The sequence below is a fragment of the Bacillus rossius genome, chromosome 1, assembly GCF_032445375.1.
Source record: "Bacillus rossius redtenbacheri isolate Brsri chromosome 1, Brsri_v3, whole genome shotgun sequence".
In the NCBI taxonomy this organism is placed as follows: Eukaryota; Metazoa; Arthropoda; class Insecta; order Phasmatodea; family Bacillidae; genus Bacillus; species Bacillus rossius.
The window spans coordinates 117617208-117639771 of record NC_086330.1 but is presented as its reverse complement, the minus strand read 5'-3'; the positions used below and the strand labels follow the sequence as shown (position 1 = coordinate 117639771).

Below are 22564 nucleotides of genomic sequence, written 5' to 3'. Positions count from 1 at the left end.
ATTGTGTTTGGAGTCAACGCTTGCTTGATGTAATTTGTAATAACGCTCAACTCGTATCCGCCGGTAGGTATGGCAACTTACCGAGCTGTTGTTCCATCAGTTTTCAAGAAGCACATTTTGCAGTTTTCTTCGTCAATGTTCGGTATGGCATTATACGTTTGAAAATCTACGAGCCCGATGCTCCATTCTCCGTTCAAGTCCAGCGGCGGGTAGAATGTGGCTCGTAGCTGCGAGCTACGACCTGTCAATATGAGTGTTACGGACATGACTGATTGATTTTCGCTACTGTACGTTTATTTTATATAAGAAAAAATATACTTATATTTCGTACTTAATATTTGGTTAGAAATCTCAAGCACAAGTGTCGGCGATTTGTTTGATTAGGTCTCTGTTCCGTTTCGTAATTGAAAACAACGTAGTGGTCCGGCCTAGGTACTGTCGCAGTTCGGGCGGAGGTCTCAAATTACCGAAACTGTCGTAGTAAGTAGCTTTTTTCCCCGTCTTTACATAGGCCACCCAGTGCGTGCCGCGACCCGCCGACGTGTCTAAATTAATTATGGCGCATTCGTGCGTTTTTGGCTTGCTGGGCAAAGTGTCTCGCATAAACACGCCGCGGAAGTTTGGTATTTTAAGTTTGTGTGCGTACTTTATTAAATCTACGTTGGTGAGCGGTCGTTTCGGCAGGGAACTTAGGATTTTCTCTTTATACGTTTCTTTTTCATGCCTCGGCCTGCCTTGTGCGGCCGTAAGTACAGTCCTGCGCCGTTTTTTTTTTACCGATGGCAATGGCTTCCATGCTTGCATTATGTCTACGTGCTTCCTCCAACTGCTTTCGCTGGTTCTTGCTAGTGTTGACTGCTCTAGCAATATTTGCCGCGGCTGCTGCGATCCCGCCTAGTGCACCTATAGCGGGCACCAGCAGCGGTAAAAATCCGCCCTTTTTCTTATTGGTTCTTTGTATCTTGCGCTTCTTGGTCTTGCGAATTCTGGTTTTACGAGCACCCATTCCTAATTTCGTCTTTGCCTTCATGATTTTAGATACGCCCCACGCTACGATTTTCTCTCCTAGTCCCGCGTCCGGCGATTTGCTTAAATCTTCGGCTTCCTGTGCCAATATCTGATCTGCTCTGTGCCTACATTCCAGATCCTTGCTTAATGAATATGCGATATCGTGCTGCTTGCACTTTTCGTCGAGAGAATTAATGCCCACGTCACCGCGAGCTAATCTTTTCGCTAGTTTCGTGCCGGGGCCGCAAAATCTGTAGCCGGGAATGTGTAGCTCGAATGGTAGATTGTTAATCAGCGAGTTTACGAGTCCCGCGCCGATGTGTTGTTTGTTCCTGCCTCTTCGAGACATTACATGCAACTGACCTAAAATCAATAAATACGATTGCTCTTATAAAATTTTCGTCAGTACGATGGAGGTAGTCAAGCAAGATGTTTGTTTGCCCGTGTGCATTACGCAGGACGATGAAACTATCGGTCGTGATTCACGACATGGCGTATTATTACTGTCTACCGTACGTTGCATCATAGCAGGACCGTCAAACTGCGGTAAAACGTGCATTTTACTGAGTTTACTGGAGGAGCCAAACGGTCTTCGGTTCGAGAACGTTTACTTGTATTCCAAGTCGTTGCAACAGCCAAAGTACCAGCGCTTGGCCGCTGTTCTACGCTCGGTGGATGGTCTGGAGTATTTTCCGTTTAGCGATAATACCGATGTGGTGTCTACCGACGAAGCAAAGCCTAATTCCGTGTTTGTGTTCGATGATGTGGCTTGTGAGAAGCAAGGCATAATACAAGAGTACATTTCCATGGGCAGACACGCCAAGCTAGACTGTGTATACCTGTGTCAGACGTATAGTAGAATACCCAAACATTTGCTGCGTGATAATGCGAATGTTATAGTGTTGTTTCGCATGGACGAACTTAATTTACGCCACGCTTACGACGATCACATAAACACCGACATGTCGTTTCAGGAATTTAAAGACATGTGTCCCTTGTGTTGGAAAGATGAACACGGATTCCTAGTCATCATAAAGGACTGGCCTCTATATAAGGGCAGGTACAGACAGGGTTTCGATCAGTTTATCGTCAAACATGAATCATAGCATTTCTAAATTTGGACGTAGCAGTCGAGCTCCGCGTACCGAACTATGCACCGTGAAACACGATGCTGAAATACGTAAATACATTTCGCTACTTGGCCAAGAAATAAAACGCGCAAAGGACGAAATAATAGTGTACCTTGTAGCCATAGACCAGCGCGTTGAAGCTTCGGATTCTCGAATTCGCGACATGATCGAAGTTTCGAATGCACAAAGGCGTGATGACATAAAGTCGCTTCTGTCAAAACTTAATTCACGTCTGGTGTCTAAAGGTGCTTCGAAATAAGAAAAAAATTATGGATGTTAACACCGATTTGGCTAAGCAACTGCACGATGTCATCGAGGCCTGACGAACAAAGTACTTGCTCGCCAAGCAACACAGATTAAGCGACGAGGTTCGAAGAGAGGAAAAATTGAAGCCCTTGAGTGCACGTCTGGATAGCTTCATAGCCAGGCGAGGGGACGTCGAAAACGAGAAACCGACTAAAATCGAAATAAAAGAAGAGCCGTCAACTACGTCCACGAGCAAACGAAAGCGAAGTTCACAATTAACAGACGATTCCAACGTATCTACTAGCGAAGACGAAGTTCGTGTCGGTCGAACTCTTAGGAAGAAACCTCGAAATAAAAAAGGTTTCGAAGTCGGTCCTCTCGCTAGCGAGTACCTGGCCTCCTCTGTGCCTCGAAACAGCGACGCGACGTATGGCGTGCATAAACGAGGTAGTAAATGGGTCCTTGGTTCGAAGGAGGTTCATTTCGTGTCCGGCGATAATATTGAATGTGGAAAAGAGGTGATAAAACTTACTCGTGGATTATGCGAACTTTTGTTTCGTAAAAAACCGCGGCGATTTTCAGAGGTGGATTTGCGAAAATATAGAAGATTGCTAGATGCTTCCAACGCCGTTTACGCAAAAAATGATCCGAAAACGGGTCGTTTCAAAGATTATGAACATGAGAAGTATCCTTTGATAGCTAGTCTTTTCTTAGACATCGAAGGGGCCGGACTTTATAAACTCGACACTGGTAGAAAATTGGACTATGTATATTATGACGAACCGAACGAGTTGGTTGCTCGTCTTAGACTGCTGCAGGCATCTCAGAGTGTGGGAAATAATTCACACAGCAACGAAATTGTATCCATTATAGAAGAATTACGGGAAGCGGGATATATTGAATAGTGATCATGTCAAAGTTTGCCATTGCGGGCGAGTTGCATAAACCTGCAAGACGTAATTATCCACGTCGAAAAATCAAAATCAAAGGATTGGACGACAATTGGCAGTCTGACCTGATCGAGATGATTGAGTATTCGCGTGTGAACAAGGGCTACAGGTACATTCTCATAGTCATAGACACCTATTCAAAGTTCCTGTGGGCTAGACCCTTAAAACGGAAAACCGCTGTGGAAGTTACGAAAGTCATGGCGAATATTTTGAAACATAAACGAAGACCTTCGTTACTGCAGACGGACGACGGGAAAGAATTCTACAATGCATCGTTCAAGGCATTGATGAAAAAGTTTGACATTACGCATTATTCTACGTTTAGCGGTGTCAAAGCGTCAATGGCAGAACGTGTAATTCGTACGATGAAGAATAAACTGTATAGGAATTTTACAGCGAACGGTAATTACAAGTGGCTGAGTTTACTTCCTAAACTCGTACGAGAATACAATTCTACCGTGCATTCTACAACGAAACTCAAGCCGAAGGACGTAAAGGACAATCGACTGCTTCGAACTGTGTACTCCAAGACGAATATACTAGATTCGCGAAAGTAAAAAGCGAATGTCGGCGACATTGTGCGGATTTCGAAAAATCGCGGAATTTTTCACAGGCCTTACAAGGGGAATTAGACTGGAGAATTATTTCGTGTATGTAGAATAAAAAATACGTATCCACGTACTTATTTTCTCGAGGATCTGAAAGGAAAACGTATAACAGGGGCGTTTTATGGAGAAGAGATTATGAAAACTAAATTTCCAGATACTTTTCTCGTTGAAAAAGTGTTACGGCGTAAGAAGGGTAAGGCCTTAATACGATGGTTGCATCATGGACCAGAGTTTGACTCGTGGATTGATGAAAAGGATATTTTAAAACAATGAGTTTTTTTTTAAAAAAACTTGTGTGTAAAACATATTTTGTGTGTAAATAAATCTTTGTATGTAATAAATTGTATTTTTTTTTATTTCTGTACGTGTATAAATGCATCATGCGAGGAGCGTGCAAGACGCACTGCCGCTCCGTTACGCGGTCGACGGGACAGTGAGGCGGCTGTTACCCCCTCCACAGCGCCCGTGGCGGTGGTGGGGGCCTGGCGTCCCCTGGCCACGGCGGTGGTGGCTGGGTAGAGGTGGTGAAGATCTTACTTTGCAAAAATATACCCTTCTCTCCCCTGGTCCATGCAGGTGCATCTTCCCCCTCCATGTCGCACGTCGGACCGTGGGACAGGGCGCTGAGGGCACAGCCCTGATGTCCCTTCAAGGACACGTGTGCTGGTCGCCACGTGCTAACAATATATTACAAAATTATTTTATAAAGAATAACTTTTAATATTTATTCAAAGTATAAAGTCATAAAGAATTATTTTTTTTTTCCAAGTATAAAGGTGAACTGTTATAAATTTTTTTTCCAAGTATAAAGATGAATAGAATTAATTTTTTTTTAAAGTTAAAGATGTACTGTTATAAAAATTTTTTTCCAATTATAAAGGTGAACTGTTATATATTTTTTTCAAGTATAATGATGAACTGATATTTTTTTTCCCAAGTATAGACATGAGGAGATATAAAGAATATTTTTTTAAAAAACATTGTGTATAGTGACTTGGGGATTTATTATTATGATAAAACACAAACATTAAAAAAAATTTTTCCATTTTATTTTCTCTACGTAATCGTACATACATATATACATCACTCATACATTAGTTTTTGCCCCAATTCACCCTCCCTCCTACCGAGTACCTTCTTCGTGACGAGTAGACGTAAATTTTTTTTAATACATACTTTATCATCAAAAACAATATAAGATTTTTTTAATTTAGTTTTGATTACAAAGTTTTTTTACAAAGATACAAAAAACAAAATAATAATTATAAAGAACATGGCTATTTTTCATTTAGGTTTTGATTAAACAGATACACACACATCAAAATAATATTTATACAGTATATGATGGTTAATTTTTGCATTGCCTATGAATATGCATTGCCGCGTTAAAGTTAGCGTCACACAATAGTTTTGATCAGGCCACGAGGCACAGTTCACGACAGCAAGGTGTCTCAAACTTTGAACAATAACCTAAATCATCGTGGTACATGTACCTACAATGTTTTAGTCCACCGCACTGTTCACTGTAGCGATATTTACGATTACCGATTTTCGATGTCTTTAGTTCATCAATCGAACACGGAAAATACGCGTGCGGATGGCATAGTTTGATTACACAATTTGGGTTCGTACAGTCATATGCGATTGTAGGTTTCACGGTACCGAAGGGATCCTTGGAGTCCCATTTAAGCCTAAAGTGCATGTTGTCACGACACGATTCAAAATACGTAATGTCCGTGGTGAACACGTCGGTCGTGGAACCGTAATAAAACACTTGATATTGAACACACTGCTGTCCTGATCGTACGAAAGAATAATTTTCTAGGCCGATGTCGAACAGGGCGCACTTTTCAGTCTCGTGAGGGCGTGGGTCCGGACAGAGGTCCCAGCACCACGTGGTGACATCTTCGTCATCGTATTCGTCGTCGTCGTCGACGACGTCGCCGACGTGGTCGACAAAGTCTGGGTACCTGATAGAAGATGTCCTCTGGGCGAACCACGTTGACGATCTCCGGGGCAGCTGTCGCGTCACGACGGCTGAGACGTCCTCGTTTGGGACGTGCGGCTGCCACGGCCCCTCTGCGAAAGATGTCCAAAACGTGTCGGACGATGGCGACATCGATGGGCTCCGACGACCCTCGTCGACGCGGTCACCCGTCGCCGCCTCCGTCGTCGACATGTTGATGTTGCTGGATTTGTTACGAGGATGCCGCGACGATGGCGCCTCACTCTTCGATGCCGGAGTCTTGTGCATCTTGCTGCTGCTGCTGCTGCTGGAGCTCTATAGCCGCCTCCAACATACACAGGATGCGGTGGTGTAGATACAGAATGAATTCCTCGCTTCCGGGAAACGCTTCAAGAGTACTTAAGATGGTTGCAGTTAGCGATTGACGAATTTGATCGAACGACATCCCTTCATATCCCGTAATTATTTCAGCAATGAATTCGTGCATTTCGGCAAGCGAAACCATGATTATAATTATTACGTAAGAAAACAAAAATCCGTCTCCGTGGCACGATGTAAGTACTCGGCGTCGACGAACGTGTCCGCGGCACGAAGTAAGTACTTGGCGTCGACAGAGGAGGAACTGAGGCAAAAACTGCAGGCTCCCGGGTCCTGCAGCCGGTATTTATACTTTAAAAGATAGAATAGGGGTGAGGAGGAGGGTAGGGGTGGGAATAACGGTAAAGTGAGGGAGGGAAGGGAATAAACTAGAGTAGTGGTGGAGGGTGGTTATTACGATGAAAAATAATAAATTAAAAAAGGGTGGTGGGGGAGGGGCGGATCGTCGTGTGCGAAAAAATTATTTTTTTAGGGGAGGGGTGGAGGGAGGTGTAAGTTCGTATATGTACATGGTAAAAAGTGGTGGGGGTGAGTCTGCCAGCACCCACCACGGGGGAAGGATCGGTCGCCATTTTAATTTTTTTGCACTCGTCGGGTTCGATTTTTAAATATTTTTATTATATTTTATTAAGTGAATTTTTTTAATAAATTTTAAAATTTTTTTCATTAAAATCGGATAGTAAATAAAAAGATAAAGATGGCGACCGTAACAAAAATTGCAACAGTGACGTCATCATCCGATATGGCGGAAAACACAATGCCAGAATGTTCGAGAAAACAAAATGACATTATCAAAAATGGCGGATCCAAGATGGCGGATCCAAAATTGCCGTTGGGGTCAAGGTCAAGGTCAAAGGTCAAGGTCACAACCATCCAAGATGGCGGCCGTGACGTCACAATCCAATATGGAGGACCTGCTCCTCGGCTCCTCACCCTGAACCCTGTGCCCGGACCGGCTATTACATACTACTGACATCGTCTTCACCCAGATTACCGATGAATTAGATATCGATGATGTCGAAATGTCTTCATCGTCTTCATGCTTCCTTTTTTGGGTTCCATCACTTTTACAAAGTAGGAAAGATCTACTTGAATTCGGCTTGAATGTATTCTCACTTTTCACGTTAAGAATTCTTCCATTGCCTTCATTCTTCCATAGATCACCAATATCCTTCAATTTAAGTTCTTTGTTGAGATCGGAAGAGCCACGAACATAATATCTCCCAAGACAAGGAAAATTATTCTCGTAATGCAGATCACTCTTCTTTAGTCTAGTAGATCCATCGATGTCCTCTATGCCGTAAGTGGGCTTGATTTACATGTTCTACCATGTGTTTTTAAGCTGTCAATTCGTGTTAACAACCTGCTACACCGATTACAGCTTAACATTTTGTGTAGTGGGTTTTTAACACAATCATTCTTCTCATGACGTCTAGCATTCATTCTCATGACAAAATCCTTGCTACAGTATTTACAGCGGCTTCCTTCCGATTCAGCTGCAGATAACAAACCATGATCCATGGTAGCTTCTGTGACTAATGTTAGATTTAAAATAAAAACAAAAAGTAAATTCTTTCTTGTACTAGAACTCTGTCTGCACCTCAATGAGAAGTTGACAAGGTAGCAAAATCTGTTTATGTATTTTTTTGTTTTTATTTTAATTTTTTTATTAATTTATTTTTATTTTTTCCGTATGTTGATGCTATCAAAGAAAACTTGTAGTGGTATTCTTCTTGTGCTTCCGATTATTCTTGCCAATATTATAGTGGTTTTCTCCGTGTGTTCCTGATTATTCTTGTCAATATTTTGATGGTTTTCTCTAACTGCTTCCGATTATTCTTAACAATATTTTGATGGTTTTCTCTTAGTGCTTCTGATTATTCCTGACTAGACATCTGAGTGACATCTCCGAGTGCTCCTGATTATTTGTGAGAAATTGATCTCTGCATGAAATACTTTTTACTTAATGAGTTATGTAATTTTATCCTGTGATGCAATTAAATTGTGAATTTCTGCTACTAAATCAGAACTTACAATTATTTCATAAGATAGATTTTAAAAAAAAAACCTTACTCAGTCCAAAAATATGTGATAAGACGGATGAGAAACACTATCATGAAGGACGAACTTCCTTCTCCTTGTTGTCAAGCGAATTCTTCCTTCTTTTGTGATCGTTAGCGAGCATTCCGCAATCCACATAAAATAAAAAATATTTACCTGCAAGCAAAATGTGTCGTCATCTGTTGTTGACAAAGCAAAACTACTTACAACAAGTTGCTTTGCATAAGATAACTTAAATCTCGCTGATGAAATATTTAAAAAATTATATTTAAGTAATGGTTCCAATTGGAAAACTGTCAGTTTGCATCTAACATTAGTCACAGAGGCTACCATTGATCAAGGTTTGTTATCTGCAGCTGAATCGGAAGGAAGCCGCTGTAAATACTGTAGCAAGGATTTTGTCATGAGAATGAATGCTAGACGTCATGAGAAGAATGATTGTGTTAAAAACCCACTACACAAAATGTTAAGCTGTAATCGGTGTAGCAGGTTGTTAACACGAATTGACAGCTTAAAAACACATGGTAGAACATGTAAATCAAGCCCACTTACGGCATAGAGGACATCGATGGATCTACTAGACTAACGAAGAGTGATCTGCATTACGACAATAATTTTCCTTGTCTTGGGAGATATTATGTTCGTGGCTCTTCCGATCTCAACAAAGAACTTAAATTGAAGGACATTGATGATCTATGGAAGAATGAAGACAATGGAAGAATTCTTAACGTGAAAAGTGAGAATACATTCAAGCCGAATTCAAGTAGATCTTTCCTACTTTGTAAAAGTGATGGAACCCAAAAAAGGAAGCATGAAGACGATGAAGACATTTCGACATCATCGATATCTAATTCATACGGTAATCTGGGTGAAGACGATGCCTTCTACGGTGATTGCTACAGTGACTCTGAGGCTGTTGACAAAAGCATACACTGTGATTAAGCACCTAAAGCTGACAAGATCGAAGAATGTGGCGGTGTCCTGAGACCGAAACGATGGAAACGAAGTGTCATAATAAATAAATATGATAAAGCTTATTATGATCAGTGGGATGATTGTGATATTAAAAGCATTTATAATGAGCATGCACGGAAGATGGTGGTGGAAGAGATTGATTACACATCATGGAAAGAACCAAACATATTGGTTGACCGGCTAAGACTTCTACATGGCTCGCTTTGTGCCTGAAACTATTCGTGCATCAAATAAATATCCTTCATACTTGAAGAACTGAGGGAAGCTGGCTACATACAATAATGGCTTGTTTACTTGTATTTGTATAATGTTGAGAAATAAATTAAATATTGAAAGTAAAAATTTAATTTTTCATTTCTTGTATTATGATTTCTAAATAAGCCTGTGTGTTTCTGGTGTGTATTCATTCCGTTTTCTGTGTGTAACGTGTGTTCATTCCGTTTCCTGTGTGTACTGTGTGTACATTCCGTTTTCCTGTGTGTACTGTGTGTAATTTCCGTTTTGTTGTGTGTACTGTATGTAGGCCTACATTCCGTGTTCCTGTGTGTACTGTGTATACATTCCTTTTTCCTGTGTGTAGGGGAGATGGGTCGAATGTAACGAGGGTCGAATGTAACATCCATGGGATTTGTCGCATAGATAGTTTAGAAAAATACCGCTAGATGGCAGTGAGTGCCTTTTCAAGAACTCTAACGCGTCACACGTACTCGAAGATCTAGCACTAGTCGTGTGTTTGCTTTTCAGTGCAGAAGATTGTTGATCAGGTAAGTAAATTTTATTCATTGCTTTATTTCTTTTATATAATTATGCGGTTAGAGTAAAAAGTTTTCATATATATTTAATTTTAAAGAGAATTGAATGCAGTTTATTGTGGCTATAATAGAAAAGGAGTTCAACATAATGGAAGCGAATTGTAAATTTTATTTTGTTCTTAAATGGTTTGGGGACGATTGTAACTCGTACTTCGGAGACGTATGTGTTTAAGAGACAAAGTATTTAAGATTATTCCAGTGGGGTAAAAAAATTTCTCCGTGTTAAGAGTCTTCTCATGCTGGAATAAATCAATATGTAGTATTTAAATAGACTACAGGAGAATACATAAGAAGTTATTGGTGTGTTTTTAGTTATTTACAATCCTTTGCGTAGTTGTGAAATTAAACAGTGAACATGTCACATAATTTATTTAAACCAAAAAAATTATCGTATCTCTATTGATAGTTTTTTTTTAATGTTACTTCCCGATATTAGGCTATATCTTTGTTTTTTCTAGCATACAATTTAGCCTTGACAAAATATGAAGAAAATATTAGGCTTATGATTTATTTTTACTGTGTTGCAGAATGCCAAGGGTTCGAATCAGGACAACTAACCGAGGTATTCCTCGGGCTGTTATGGATGCAGCTTCTCATGAAGTAATAGAAAAAGTAAAATCAGTTAGGTCAGTAGCAAAGCAATTTGACATTTGTCATATATGCCTGTACAGATCTGTAAAAAAAAAAGTACGTGCTGTTTCGGAGAAACAATTGCCTTGGCCGATAACTGGATACAAACCACACAATAATGTATTCACAGGCGAGCAAGAACAAACACTGAACAAATATATAAGAAATTGTGCTGATCTGTATTTTGGACTTACTCCTAGAGTAGTTAGGAAGCTAGCATATGAATGTGCCGTTAAGTATGACTTGAAAGTTCCATTTAGTTGGACAGAAACAGGTTTAGCTGGGGTGGATTGGTTTACTAGTTACCTCAAGCGTAACAAAGATTGTACTATTCGCAAACCAGAGGCAACCAGCTTGGCAAGGGCTATGAATTTTAATAAAACCAATGTGAAGTCATTTATGAATAAGTATGAAAGTGTTCTTCAGAAATACAAATTTGAAACTTAGCATGTGTATAATATTGATGAAACTGGAATCACCACAGTACAAGCTCCGAATAAAATTGTGGCTGCTAAGGGAAAGAAACAAATTGGTGCAATAACTTCTGCAGAACGGGGTAGCCTCGTTACAATGTGTTTTTGTGTAAATGGTACGGGAAATTCAGCCCGCCAATGTTTATATTTCCTCGCGTAAATTATCATGAATATTTTGTCAGAGGTGGCCCTACTGGTAGCATAGGAACCGCCAATAAGTCTGAATGGATGCAAGGAAGTGATTTTCTATTCATGAAACATTTTGCAAACCATGTTCGCCCTACAATTGAAAGAAAAGTGCTAGTGTTATTAGACAATCATGAGTCACATTTGTCTCTTCCAGTGATAGACTTCTGCAGAGATAACGGGATCGTTTTACTCTCATTTCCACCCCACTGTTCCCACAAGCTACAACCATTAGAACGCAGTGTTATGGTCCACTGAAGAAATATTTATCCTGAGCTATGGACTCTTTTCTCAATTCTCATCCTGGGAAAAGAATTACAATTTATGACATTCCTGAAGTATTTTCCTCTGCACACCCTGAAGCTGCATCTCCTAAAAATATTATAAGTGGCTTTCATGTTTCTGGCATTTGGCCCTTAAACAGAAGTGCTTTTCAAGATTCTGACTTTTCCCCAGCATCTGTTACAGATCAAAATTTACTTGATGATGTGTGTATCCACAATGTTTTGGAAAGAGAAATTGGAACCCCACAATATTCTGTGGACCACCCACAGGCAACCACTCCTGAGCGGGAATCCCCCACACCCCAGCCAGGAACATCAGAATTGGGAGCGGCCAAATTTTCACCAGCGAGTGTCGGTCCCTATCCGAAGGCAGAACAGAGACCAAAGAATGCATCATCCCGTGGTAGGAAAAGAGGTAGAAGTTATATTCTTACTGATACGCCAGAAAAGAACATACTAGAGGAGAAAGCGAAAAGAAAGAGCAATGTGCCTGTATTGGGTAGAAGAAGCGTAGACAAAGAGATCAAATCAAGGAAAACTACATATGAAGATAAAAGTCGTAGACCTATTCTGACCCTTAATCAAAATGATGAAGATGATTGTCTCTGCTTTGTGTGTATGGAAAAGTTCAGCAACAGTCGTCCACAGGAAGAATAGATTCAATGTACAAGCTGCCACCTGTGGGCAATGTCGCATGCACTGATGACAATTCCCCATTTTACTTGTGTAATGACTGTTATAATTGACATTAATATGTTTCTTTAGTATTTTATTTTCCCAAGAATTTTAATATTTGAGTTTTTTAAAGATATTGTTTGATAAATATGTACATATTGCCTAATTACATACTGATATCGTGATTATAATGTTAAATGTGCCGGTGTTACAATTGAACCCACCCCTGTTACACTTGACCCTATTATGGAGTCATTTTTAACAATAATTTTTTCAACTTATTTAGTGTTACAGAATTGTTTCATGTAAGGAGTAAACCCTGTTATATTTTTTTCAGGTAACATGATGTCCAAACTTTCATATTTAGTACATACATATCTTGTATATGGTAATGTGTGGTATAAAACAATGCAAATGTGAAAAATGGTACTTTCGACCCCGGTCTCCCCAACTGTGTGTACATTACGTTTCCTGTGTGTACTGTGTGTACATTCCGTTTTCCTGTGTGTACTGTGTGTTCATTCCGTTTCCTGTGTGTACTGTGTGTTCATTATGTTTCCTGTGTGTACTGTGTGTACTGTGTGTTCATGGTCTATATGTCTGACATTGTTCATGACCCGGTCTGCGGTCCGAAGACGATTGGTGTATTTTTTTGGATGGCTTTGTACATGAACATTTTAAAGTTTATTCTAAGTATCAAAAACTAGACTTTCATGTTAGGCTTATCGATAACATATTTAATTTGTTGGTCAGGTATTTTGTCTTGAGTTGTTTTTGTAGAGTTAATGATTAATAAACTCTGCGAAAGGTAATGGAGACCAAAATATAAAATTTATTTAATATAAAGTTACACTTGTCACTGTTCAAGTATCGAACCAAGGACAGGAACTTATCGAATCAATTTGTAAATTGATTGTAATTTGTTTTGGTGAATTCTGGAATTTTCCCCGCATTTATAGCTAAATAATTACACGATTACAAGATTGCGCACAAATCTCAAGATGGCGGGGCACCTCAGTAATAAAAATTATAACTGAACTCTAGCGGGTTAGAATAAAACTAGCACGATCGTAATGTACTCTATAAGATGAGTACACACACAAGATGGTGTCCTCCAGCAGACGAAAACAAGATGGTGGCAATGTCTGCTAGCAGGTGGTAGTTCCTGGTAGCATGTACTGAACATAAAATGTTGGATCCATGATGGTCGTCAATGTCAATGTCAAATATCAAGGTCAAATTTTAAGGCCAAGGTCAATTTTCAAGTTAAAGGTCAAGGTCAAATTTCAAGGTCAAGGTCAAATTTCAATTCCAACAGTCGAGGTCAAAGGTATGGTGAACAGAAATTTATACTAACATGTCATCACACTCTAGCAGACGAAAACAATATGGTGACTTCCAGCAGACGATGATAAGGTGTTGGACATGACATCATAATAGCTGACGATATATACCTTGTTATTGGTGGTGGTAGGTCAGTCTGTAGGTGGCTTCTGTGGAGGAAGGATCTGTCGTTTTTTATTTTTTGCTCTTACCGGTTTCGAACCAAGGACAGGAATTTATCTAATCAATCAGTATTCTAATAAGTTAATTTTTGGTAAATTTTGAACTTTTTTTCATTAAAATCAGATAGTAAATAAAGAACTTCAAGACAGCACCTTTAACGATAATTGAAACAAGTGGTGACAATTCAAAATGTCGTGTGGTGTAAGATGTTATTATTACTTTTTATTCAGAATATTTTTAATTATATTAATAAATTACTGGTTTACTCTCACCGGAAATCGAACCGAGGACCGAAATCGTTTAAATAACTAAACATTTGAAGTACGCAATTTTTAAAAAATATTTTTTGGAATTTTTTTGGAATTTCTAGCATTGAAATTACGGATTTTCAATATGGCGGCCGTAACGCGAATCGCAACATTTGTGACTTAATACAAGATGGCGGTTCTGTCTCGAACAAGTTATGCTATTATTACTTAAAATTAAATGTATACAAGTCTGAATATGCTTGTTATTTTTATATATACCTTATTTAATTCTCAGTCTAGTAAATGTCTCGATGAACTTGCGGTTAAAGTTGTATGTTTTCCAACCTAGAGGTCAGAGCTGCGATGGTTCGAATCACAGCGCTTCCAATGTATTTAGTATAAAAAAATTAATTTAATATGTCGAAACGACTATAATGGCTCTGATAAGTAATGGAACATCGACCTTATGTGATGAGACAGAGGGATGCTGGCGCTCTAGGACGGTATCCAAGATGGCGGCTTCCAGCAGAACAGAAAAAAATCGATATGGAGGCCGTGACGAAAATTTCATCTTGATTGAGTGGGGCACTCGATTTAAAGATGGCGGATAGAATATGGCGGATCAAAGTTGGCGGATCCAATATGGCCACCGGGGTCAAGGTCAAAGTCAATCTCAAAGGTCAAGGTCACGGCCATCCAAGATGGCCGCCGGAATCACGTCATCCAAGATGATCGCCGCTGAGCCAAGGATCCCGACCCGGAACCCGGTGTGCCCGAACATACCAAACCTATCTACTTCGGTGCTATTTATGACAGGTACACTGACTGAACTACGGCTAGACACACGTCGTTTAGGCGTCTGTGTAGATGCATCGCAGGTCGCAAAATGTTGTAACACGCGCATGTTTGGTGTTGCACGAGCAGACAATGTGACTACCTCAGCGATGTTAGCTGGAAGGATTGTGTGTGGTCTAATGTGATATACGGCACAGTTTCGAGGTTCACAGTGATCTAGTAGTTACTGAGTATGTTCGTAGGACACAGGAAAGTGTGAAAACAGCCAGTGCTGAGTGTCTCCACCACAGGTTTCCGTATATGTGCGCCGATATTTGGCATCCCAGTAGCTGATCTCGACACTGCTGAAGCTAGGTCTTACGCTCGCGTACATGTTGGCAGGATGAAATGAAAACATCTTCTTACAGGTAGAACGATAACTGAAGCTAGGAACAATTGCATGCCTTTTATATTTATGCAGGCTCTTATTCACACTGCGAGTGCTTTTCCGCATTAGCTGCGAAATTTTACAGGCACTTACTCGTTCAAACTTGTCGTATAGCTGCACGCCGTGCATTGCACTATGCTTGCGAAGGGTAGGAAAGCCGTGGTCGGTCTGCAGGTCTACAATTTCAACTGGTGCTCAGCCATATTTTCAGCTCAGGTCCGATGAAATAAATGATGCCACGCGGATTCTGCAGTAGCAAATCGTCTAGATTGTTTTCCACTTGGTGGTATGGAATTTTAACTTATCCCACTCCAGTCCATGGTAGTATTTGCATAACCAATAATTTGGTCAAATAATGTCAAGGGTATGGAGATCGTAAGGTGCGGGTTCCAGTCCTGCCGTCGTTCTCGTAGGTATTACCAATCTCCTTGAGCACGAATCCATTTTGGATCTGGAAACCTTGCAGGGTACATAACATCTTGTCGCTAGAAATGCTCGGTCGTAACGAAACAGTATTTATGACAATTTTCACAAGCTTGTCTCAGCAATTGTACGTTTGAAGCCGATCGTGAAGTATCAGACAAAACCCATAGGTGTATGGTGGAATATTTCCACTCGACGATATCTCGACCCTACAGTCGATGCTGTTTGCATTTATTCGATTATCCTGTTTTTCAACATCAAACACCATTAACGGAGCCTTGTTCTTGAAACTGTCGGAACTCAGTATCGGTGACTGTCCGCGACCATAGTATGCTTGTTGAAACTTGGCATACATTTGATATGCGAGAAAAATCTTCTGTTTTCAAAGTCCATGTTCATTTCAACATAATGGGAAGCTTTCGCTGTTTAAAAATAATTTTAAATTACCTATTTGATAGTTATCGAATACGGAGCGACTCACTCCTGCATTGAGTTGTCTTCCGGTCTGAAGCCCGACGATGATGTATGTTGATTTTTTCCATAGCGAAGCTGGAATTAACTATCCAATTGATATGCTGACTATGAGGTAAGCCAGGATAGGTTTTCAGGCTCAAGGATCGGAATGGTACATCAATGTGCTTGCCATTTCCAACGTTCTTCAGCATCTTGATACGTTCAACCATGCTCACTAGGATGTGAAGCAGCATCTACTCGATAGAATGTAGTGTTAGCGAGAAATCATGTGGGATTTCTGCAGCAGCGACAATTGCATTAATGTGCGTTTTGGCTAGAAGCAGTACGAGCTCATGTTTCGAATTAATGATTAAGTGCTTGTAGTCCTCAGCGAATCCAAGAAGTATGGACAGAGGAACGCAAACTTAGAACTTTCCTTCTGCAAAAATAGGAAGTTTATATTAATCCTCAAGAGCCCAACCGGCCATTTTTGCAGCAGACAGTTCATTTGGCGTGAGCGAAATGTAATTTTTCATTGCAGATGTTATGCCTACATCTCTCATCTGGTCTATCTCGACGCCATTGAGTACATATGTAATGCGCTCGATTAGGTGACCATAACGATATGTGCAACGGTGTTTTTAATTTTTATAATGAATTTTGTTTATTAAATTGTTTTATAAATTTTAAAGTTTTTCCCGATTTTCTAGCACAAAAATTGTGTATTTTCAATATGGTGGCGTACTGATAATTGCAAGAGTTACGACGTAATTCTCGATGGCGGTGATGTCATCCTAATTGCCAAGGCCATGACCTCGGAAAATTAGAGCGGTTTGACGCTAAGGAATTTAAGCCGCTTCTAGGAATTTACAAGCTGTTGTCATTTTTGAGGACTAAAACGGGAAATTTTCCCTCAAACGGGAATTTTTCCCTCGAAATAGTAATTTTTTTTTTAGGAATTTTGAGTCATTTTGAGTCATTTTTGAGGAATTTTGACACCAAAAATGGCCGCCTTGACGTCAGAGCAATCGGTCATTGACCCATCCTCAATCCTCAGCCTGAAGCCTGGGCTCGGAGGAACCAAACTATAGTACTCATGTAGTAATGCTATTAGAGCCTACTTCAATTTCAGAGTCATTTTAATCAAATTATGTTTACCTCCAAAAACGTTTTTCAAACTAGTATTGTATTGGTGTTTGTATTCTATGTAAACAGGGTAGATTTTAGTGTAAATCAATTAACAATTGTTATTTTCTGTGCCTCATACGTTTATGCGTATGTATTCTTGATTAAAAAGTGAAAATGTATAATTGACAGGGCCCACCGCATAATTATGTGTACCAGTTGCCGAAAATGTAATGTAATGATACTTGTATATCTAAGAAAAATTATATTTCTTATTAATTTGCAACGAACGTGTAATTATTTTTCTACAAAATTTGTCAAATACATTGCTATTTAATAAATAATTTGTCCTCAAATTGTTTTATTTCCATTTGTCCGAAGAAATTTAATTATAAACTAAGCTTACTAATTTTTACTGTTTCTCAATATACTTTATTATGCCATTTTAAAATGTAAATTTGGCATGCAGCAATTACAATTTCTAAAACGTGAGTACAAATTACTATAGAACTACGTCCATGACTTGTATTTATTGTACTAGTATTCCTCGTTCCTAATCACTTAGACTCTGGTTGAAGTTCAGTTAAGTACTTATACATTTTATTTCCGTATACAACATCAGTGGTCGTAATTTATGCACGCCTTTTTTTCCTACTTAAATGATCCAGATCCAGATCTGAAGCAGTGTTTTGCATGTGGTGACGTGTCGATTGTTTTTAGCGGTTTAGGAAGGGGGGAATTACTACTCTTCGCGTATCACTTTATCTATCTATCTCTGAAATATTGTTTTGTTACCTATGACGATTAGCCATATGTTCATATTACATATGTTCATTCCGACACTTCTGACTGGGTAGCAAAGGCGGTTCGTCGTAAAGGTCTGTTACCATTTCAGAGTTAAATTTTAATTAAAGAAATATTAATTATTAATTACAACATATGTTATTTCGTGCCTGTCCGACCTGCAGTACATAAATACCTACAAGGAGAACTACTGGTGATGGTTGACGTCACCCGTAAGCTACGTTTTCCAAGGACCACGCATGCGCGATGCGCGATGCGTGATGCGTCACTGCGTGACCACGCAGCACTTGAACCTGTGTGTTGAAACGGGGATGATTTCCAAGGCCGCGCAAGCGGGGGTTTCCCGCTCGCCGCGGCTGCGTGTCGCGGATGGGCATCGCGCAGCAGTTGCCTGGCCCCCGACTTCAGCGTGATCACGCATGCGATTTATCATGGAGTCAAAGAGTTTTACTGCAGAACAGGACGAGAAATTGATTGATTTAGTAAGGGAGCATCGTGTGTTATATGATTTGCATCACTGCAAGTACAAAGACAGTATTGTTCGAGAAAATGTGTGGAAGGAAATTGCAGCTTCTTTAAACAAAGGTGGTAAGTAGAGAGTTTAATATCTGTGTTAATAATAAAATAAATACTATGGCTCATAAAACGTGGTCTTAAAAAATGTTCTTACTGCATTAAAAAAACAACTTACGGTTCTATATAGTTGTTACTTATTTAAAAATAGGCCAAGTTTAAAAAATATTTTATGCAGTGTTTAAACTAAACCAAAAATAATTTACGTCGGTGTGCACCAGGAAATGTGGAAATAAAATATGTTCCATTTTGAAGTAGTAGGTGAGCCTAGGGCAAGTTATCACAATAAATTGTTTTCTATCTTTTTTTAAGTTTGATAATATTATGTCTTATTCTTCTAAATGCACAACAAAAATTATGTTTTTTGAAGTTTATAATCATATGTTTTCCTATTTATAGTTACTTAATTTTATGTCAATACTAAGGATAATGGCACATTTGCTAATAAATTATCTATTTTGACATATTATATTTACAAATTTTACACTCAAATACAAAAATACACAGCATTACTATAGCACAAAGAGAATATATTTTTTTTAAAGAAAAGAATAACATTTGCATTTACCCTTTCTTCACGTGAAAAATACTTTTTAACTTGTTTTCCTCACATGATATAATTGCCAGCTTACTTGTCCTTCTTGGCTGCAAAAGTAATTTTTAAATTTGTCTCGTATGCTATACGCAAGATGAGTAGAATTACGTCCTTGTCTTGCCATGGGTATCATATTTTCAGTAGGGAGACACACATTTCGGTCCTCTTCTTCACCCGGGCATGGAATTCTTGCAGATCTTAGATGATTATGTATTATGCATGATGCGATGACCAGAAGATCCACTGTGTCAGGCTTGATGGCGATGGCAGTGAAAAATACTCTAAAATATTGGCAAAGTATTCCAAAAGCGTTTTCACACGTACGTCTAGCTCTACAATGGCGATAATTATATATTGCTTTTTCTTCATCACATTTAGATTGTGCCCTTGGGTAAGGACGCATTACTGAGGAAGTCAGCTGAAAAGCTTTATCACCCAAAATAACGTGTGGCATTAGAGTGTCAGTTCCAGGAAGTATAGCTGGTTCAGGAAATCTGAATGTTCCTTCTGAAAGTCTTTGTCCTAAGACAGATTTAGCAAATATGCCTGCATCACCTTCTTTTCCATAGGAACCAACATCTATTGCTAAAAACTTGTAGTTGTCGTCTACAAGCGCAAGTAACACAACTGAGAAATAGTCTTTGTAATTATAAAACAGAGATCCAGAATGTTCAGGTTTGATTATTCGGATATGTTTTCCATCTATCGACCCACAGCAGTTGGGATAGTTCCATTTGCGATGAAAACCAATGTAAGAACGTTTTAAAACATCTTGGTCAGGTGATGGTATTGAAGAATTCAACATTTTTGAACAAATAGATTGCAATGTCTCTTTTATAATAATACTTACCCAGCTAGGGCATATTCTGAATTGAAACGCCAGTGAACGAAAACTCTCTCCCGTGGCCATAAACCTAAAAGAGAAAAAAATATATGTAGTTATTTATTTTAACTGCTTCAGGCTATCTTGGCACCGAGTCGGTACCCAGAAAGTTCGAGGCCACTATTAACTTAGTGATCCCGTCACCTTAGACTAGAAGAGTAAATCTGTGAGATGTATATCTGTGTGTAAAAACATTAGCTATTTAAACATATTTTATTTTATTTTGGAGGCCTTTTTAGGGAATCGTAAAAACCCAATAAACCTAAGGACGTGAACAATACCAGTACCCTAACTCACGACTCTTATAGCACTTAGGTTGACGTTTTTTAATTTTTTGCTGCTCATAAAAACCTCACGAAATATGTTTAAGAAAAAGTTTGATCATTTATTTACACAGATTTTTGAATTTTACAGCAGAAGACTGCAAAACGAGATGGAGAACCATTCGCGACTCCTACAGAAAAAGCAACAAGAAACTGAAAACTGGGTCGAAGACAGGTTCACCGGCATTTTCAAAATCGAAATACAACACAGAAAGCCTGAAATTCCTTGATGAAACCTACAAAGAAAGAGCGTAAGTACTCTTTACCTTATGTATTAAATAAAATTTGTATAAACAATATAATAATTGTTGAATGTTTATTAAAAATTATATATTCTTTATTGAAATTATTGGAGCTGTTGCAATTTTTTTGGTAGGTTTCAAATGAAATATATATTTATTAGTTGAAAGAACTTCTTATGAATTTATCAAAAAAAAGTTTGTGTAAACCCAAATACACCAGATCAAACTACTCACGCACGCGTGTGTGTCAACATAGCATAGCTGATGGCACTGTTGATTTAATTTTTTTTTTTCAGATCAAAATCAAGCATCAACATAAATGAAATAATTGAAAATAATCAAGAAACACAAGAAATGGTGGATGACTGTCCCTCTGAAGAGTGCAACCAATTTCAAGAAGAAGAAAGCGCTCAAGAATCTACAAATTGGCCTAGCGAGCAAACAAGTTCTTCAGAATTGTTAAACAGCTCCATTAAAAAAAGAAAAATTACAGTAAAAGAAAAAATGTTAGATGAAATAAGAAAAGGTCGTGAAGAAAGAGGGAAAATATTAAAAGATCTACTTGAAAACCGCGGCCAAGATCGTTCGCAACATCCGATAGACATATTCTTCCAGAGCATGTCTGAAACTGTTAAGCAATTCCCCCCACACCTCATTGCGGAAACTAGATTAAAAGTGTGCCAAGTTGTGTCTCAGATGGAACTGAGATCGTTGATGGAGCATCAGAACCAGACTAATCCTAATCACCAACAATGTTATCAACATGTGGATATTGGCAGCGGTTTTCCTGTCTCTGTCATAGATCCCACCCAAATTTGTGAATCTACTGGCAGTAATAGCTTGATTCATTCAACAGATAGCTGTAATTCTAGTGGTAACGATGCTAATGTGGAAGAAAGTGACTTCGTGAGACTAATTTAGAAAATAACCAGTATTAGTTCTGTGAGTAGATGAATGCATAGTCAGAGACATTTTAGGAAATTCATCAGTACATGGACATTTAAATTTTTATTAAACCTATAATTTCAATATAATTAAGTAAATATTTTTATATTTTGTTTTCGTTTAAGTACTTTGTGTATATAAATATGAAACATTAAAAAGAAAAACATTACATTAAAGAGGCTTAGTTAAATTTGTTTACCTGAGAGTAAGACATAACTTCTGTTCAGCAGATATTGGCCTTTTGACTCTGTTGCACTGCGATCTCGTGATGTCTTCTTTAACAAAGCCTAATATTGTATCAAATATCTCAGTCGACACTCTGAAATATTCTCTAAATTTAGTTTCGTTATCAATTAAGTGACGTAATATCAACACACTATAACATCCCTCGTCTTCTCTCCTTCTAAATATATCGCTGTCATCTTCTAGGAAGCATGAGAGCAATAAATCATCATCAGCATCTTCCTCCAACAAGACGGCAGAGATCGCTGCTTCCATCGCGCAGACTTGTTTCCCGCGTTCTAACAAAACAGACCCAGGTCAGTGATCACGCATGCGGCGATCACGCATCACGCATGACGCATCGCGCATCGCGCATGCGTGGTCCTTGGAAAACGTAGCTGGGATAGCATGAAGGCGCTCTCCATTTCATCATACGCGACAGCCGTAAATTATACTTACGCCAATATTTATGTTGCAATAATAAATTACTGAACAATAGCTTATTTTGTAAATTTTAATTACGTATTTTTAAAAGAACAAATTTTGACGAATGCCAAGGACATTGAGCAACTAATATTATAGATTTCAAACATCATACCTGATAAATAAAAATGAAGG

The 22564-nt window shown here is 38.9% G+C and overlaps 2 protein-coding genes across 2 annotated transcripts; one reads left to right on the top strand and one right to left on the bottom strand.

Moving 5' to 3' along the window:
• The first annotated feature begins 18385 nt into the window (after window positions 1-18385).
• LOC134543048 (transcription factor Adf-1-like) lies at window positions 18386-21954 on the top strand. Its single transcript, XM_063387760.1, has 3 exons — window positions 18386-18751; window positions 20629-20788; window positions 21076-21954. The coding sequence occupies exons 1-3, from the start codon at window positions 18583-18585 to the stop codon at window positions 21698-21700; spliced, it is 954 nt and encodes a 317-aa protein (XP_063243830.1). The 5' UTR covers window positions 18386-18582; the 3' UTR covers window positions 21701-21954.
• LOC134543041 (uncharacterized) lies at window positions 18386-22222 on the bottom strand. Its single transcript, XM_063387747.1, has 2 exons — window positions 21924-22222; window positions 18386-20245 (listed from the first exon to the last, which is right to left on the bottom strand). Exons 1-2 carry the CDS (start codon window positions 22220-22222, stop codon window positions 19330-19332), a joined length of 1215 nt encoding a protein of 404 aa, XP_063243817.1. The 3' UTR covers window positions 18386-19329.
• Window positions 22223-22564: the final 342 nt, after the last annotated feature.

What these genes read in the sequence shown, in the direction of transcription:
- LOC134543048 (XM_063387760.1), top strand. Translation starts at nt 18,583, where the DNA reads ATGCGATTTATCATGGAGTCAAAGAGTTTTACTGCAGAACAGGACGAG. An exon ending in AGCTTCTTTAAACAAAGGTG is followed by an intron (nt 18,752 to 20,628) that starts GTAAGTAGAGAG and finishes TGAATTTTACAG; the next exon opens with CAGAAGACTGCAAAACGAGA. An exon ending in GAAACCTACAAAGAAAGAGC is followed by an intron (nt 20,789 to 21,075) that starts GTAAGTACTCTT and finishes TTTTTTTTTCAG; the next exon opens with ATCAAAATCAAGCATCAACA.
- LOC134543041 (XM_063387747.1), bottom strand. Translation starts at nt 22,222, where the DNA reads ATGGAAGCAGCGATCTCTGCCGTCTTGTTGGAGGAAGATGCTGATGAT. An exon ending in AAGTTATGTCTTACTCTCAG is followed by an intron (nt 20,246 to 21,923) that starts GTAAACAAATTT and finishes TTTCTCTTTTAG; the next exon opens with GTTTATGGCCACGGGAGAGA.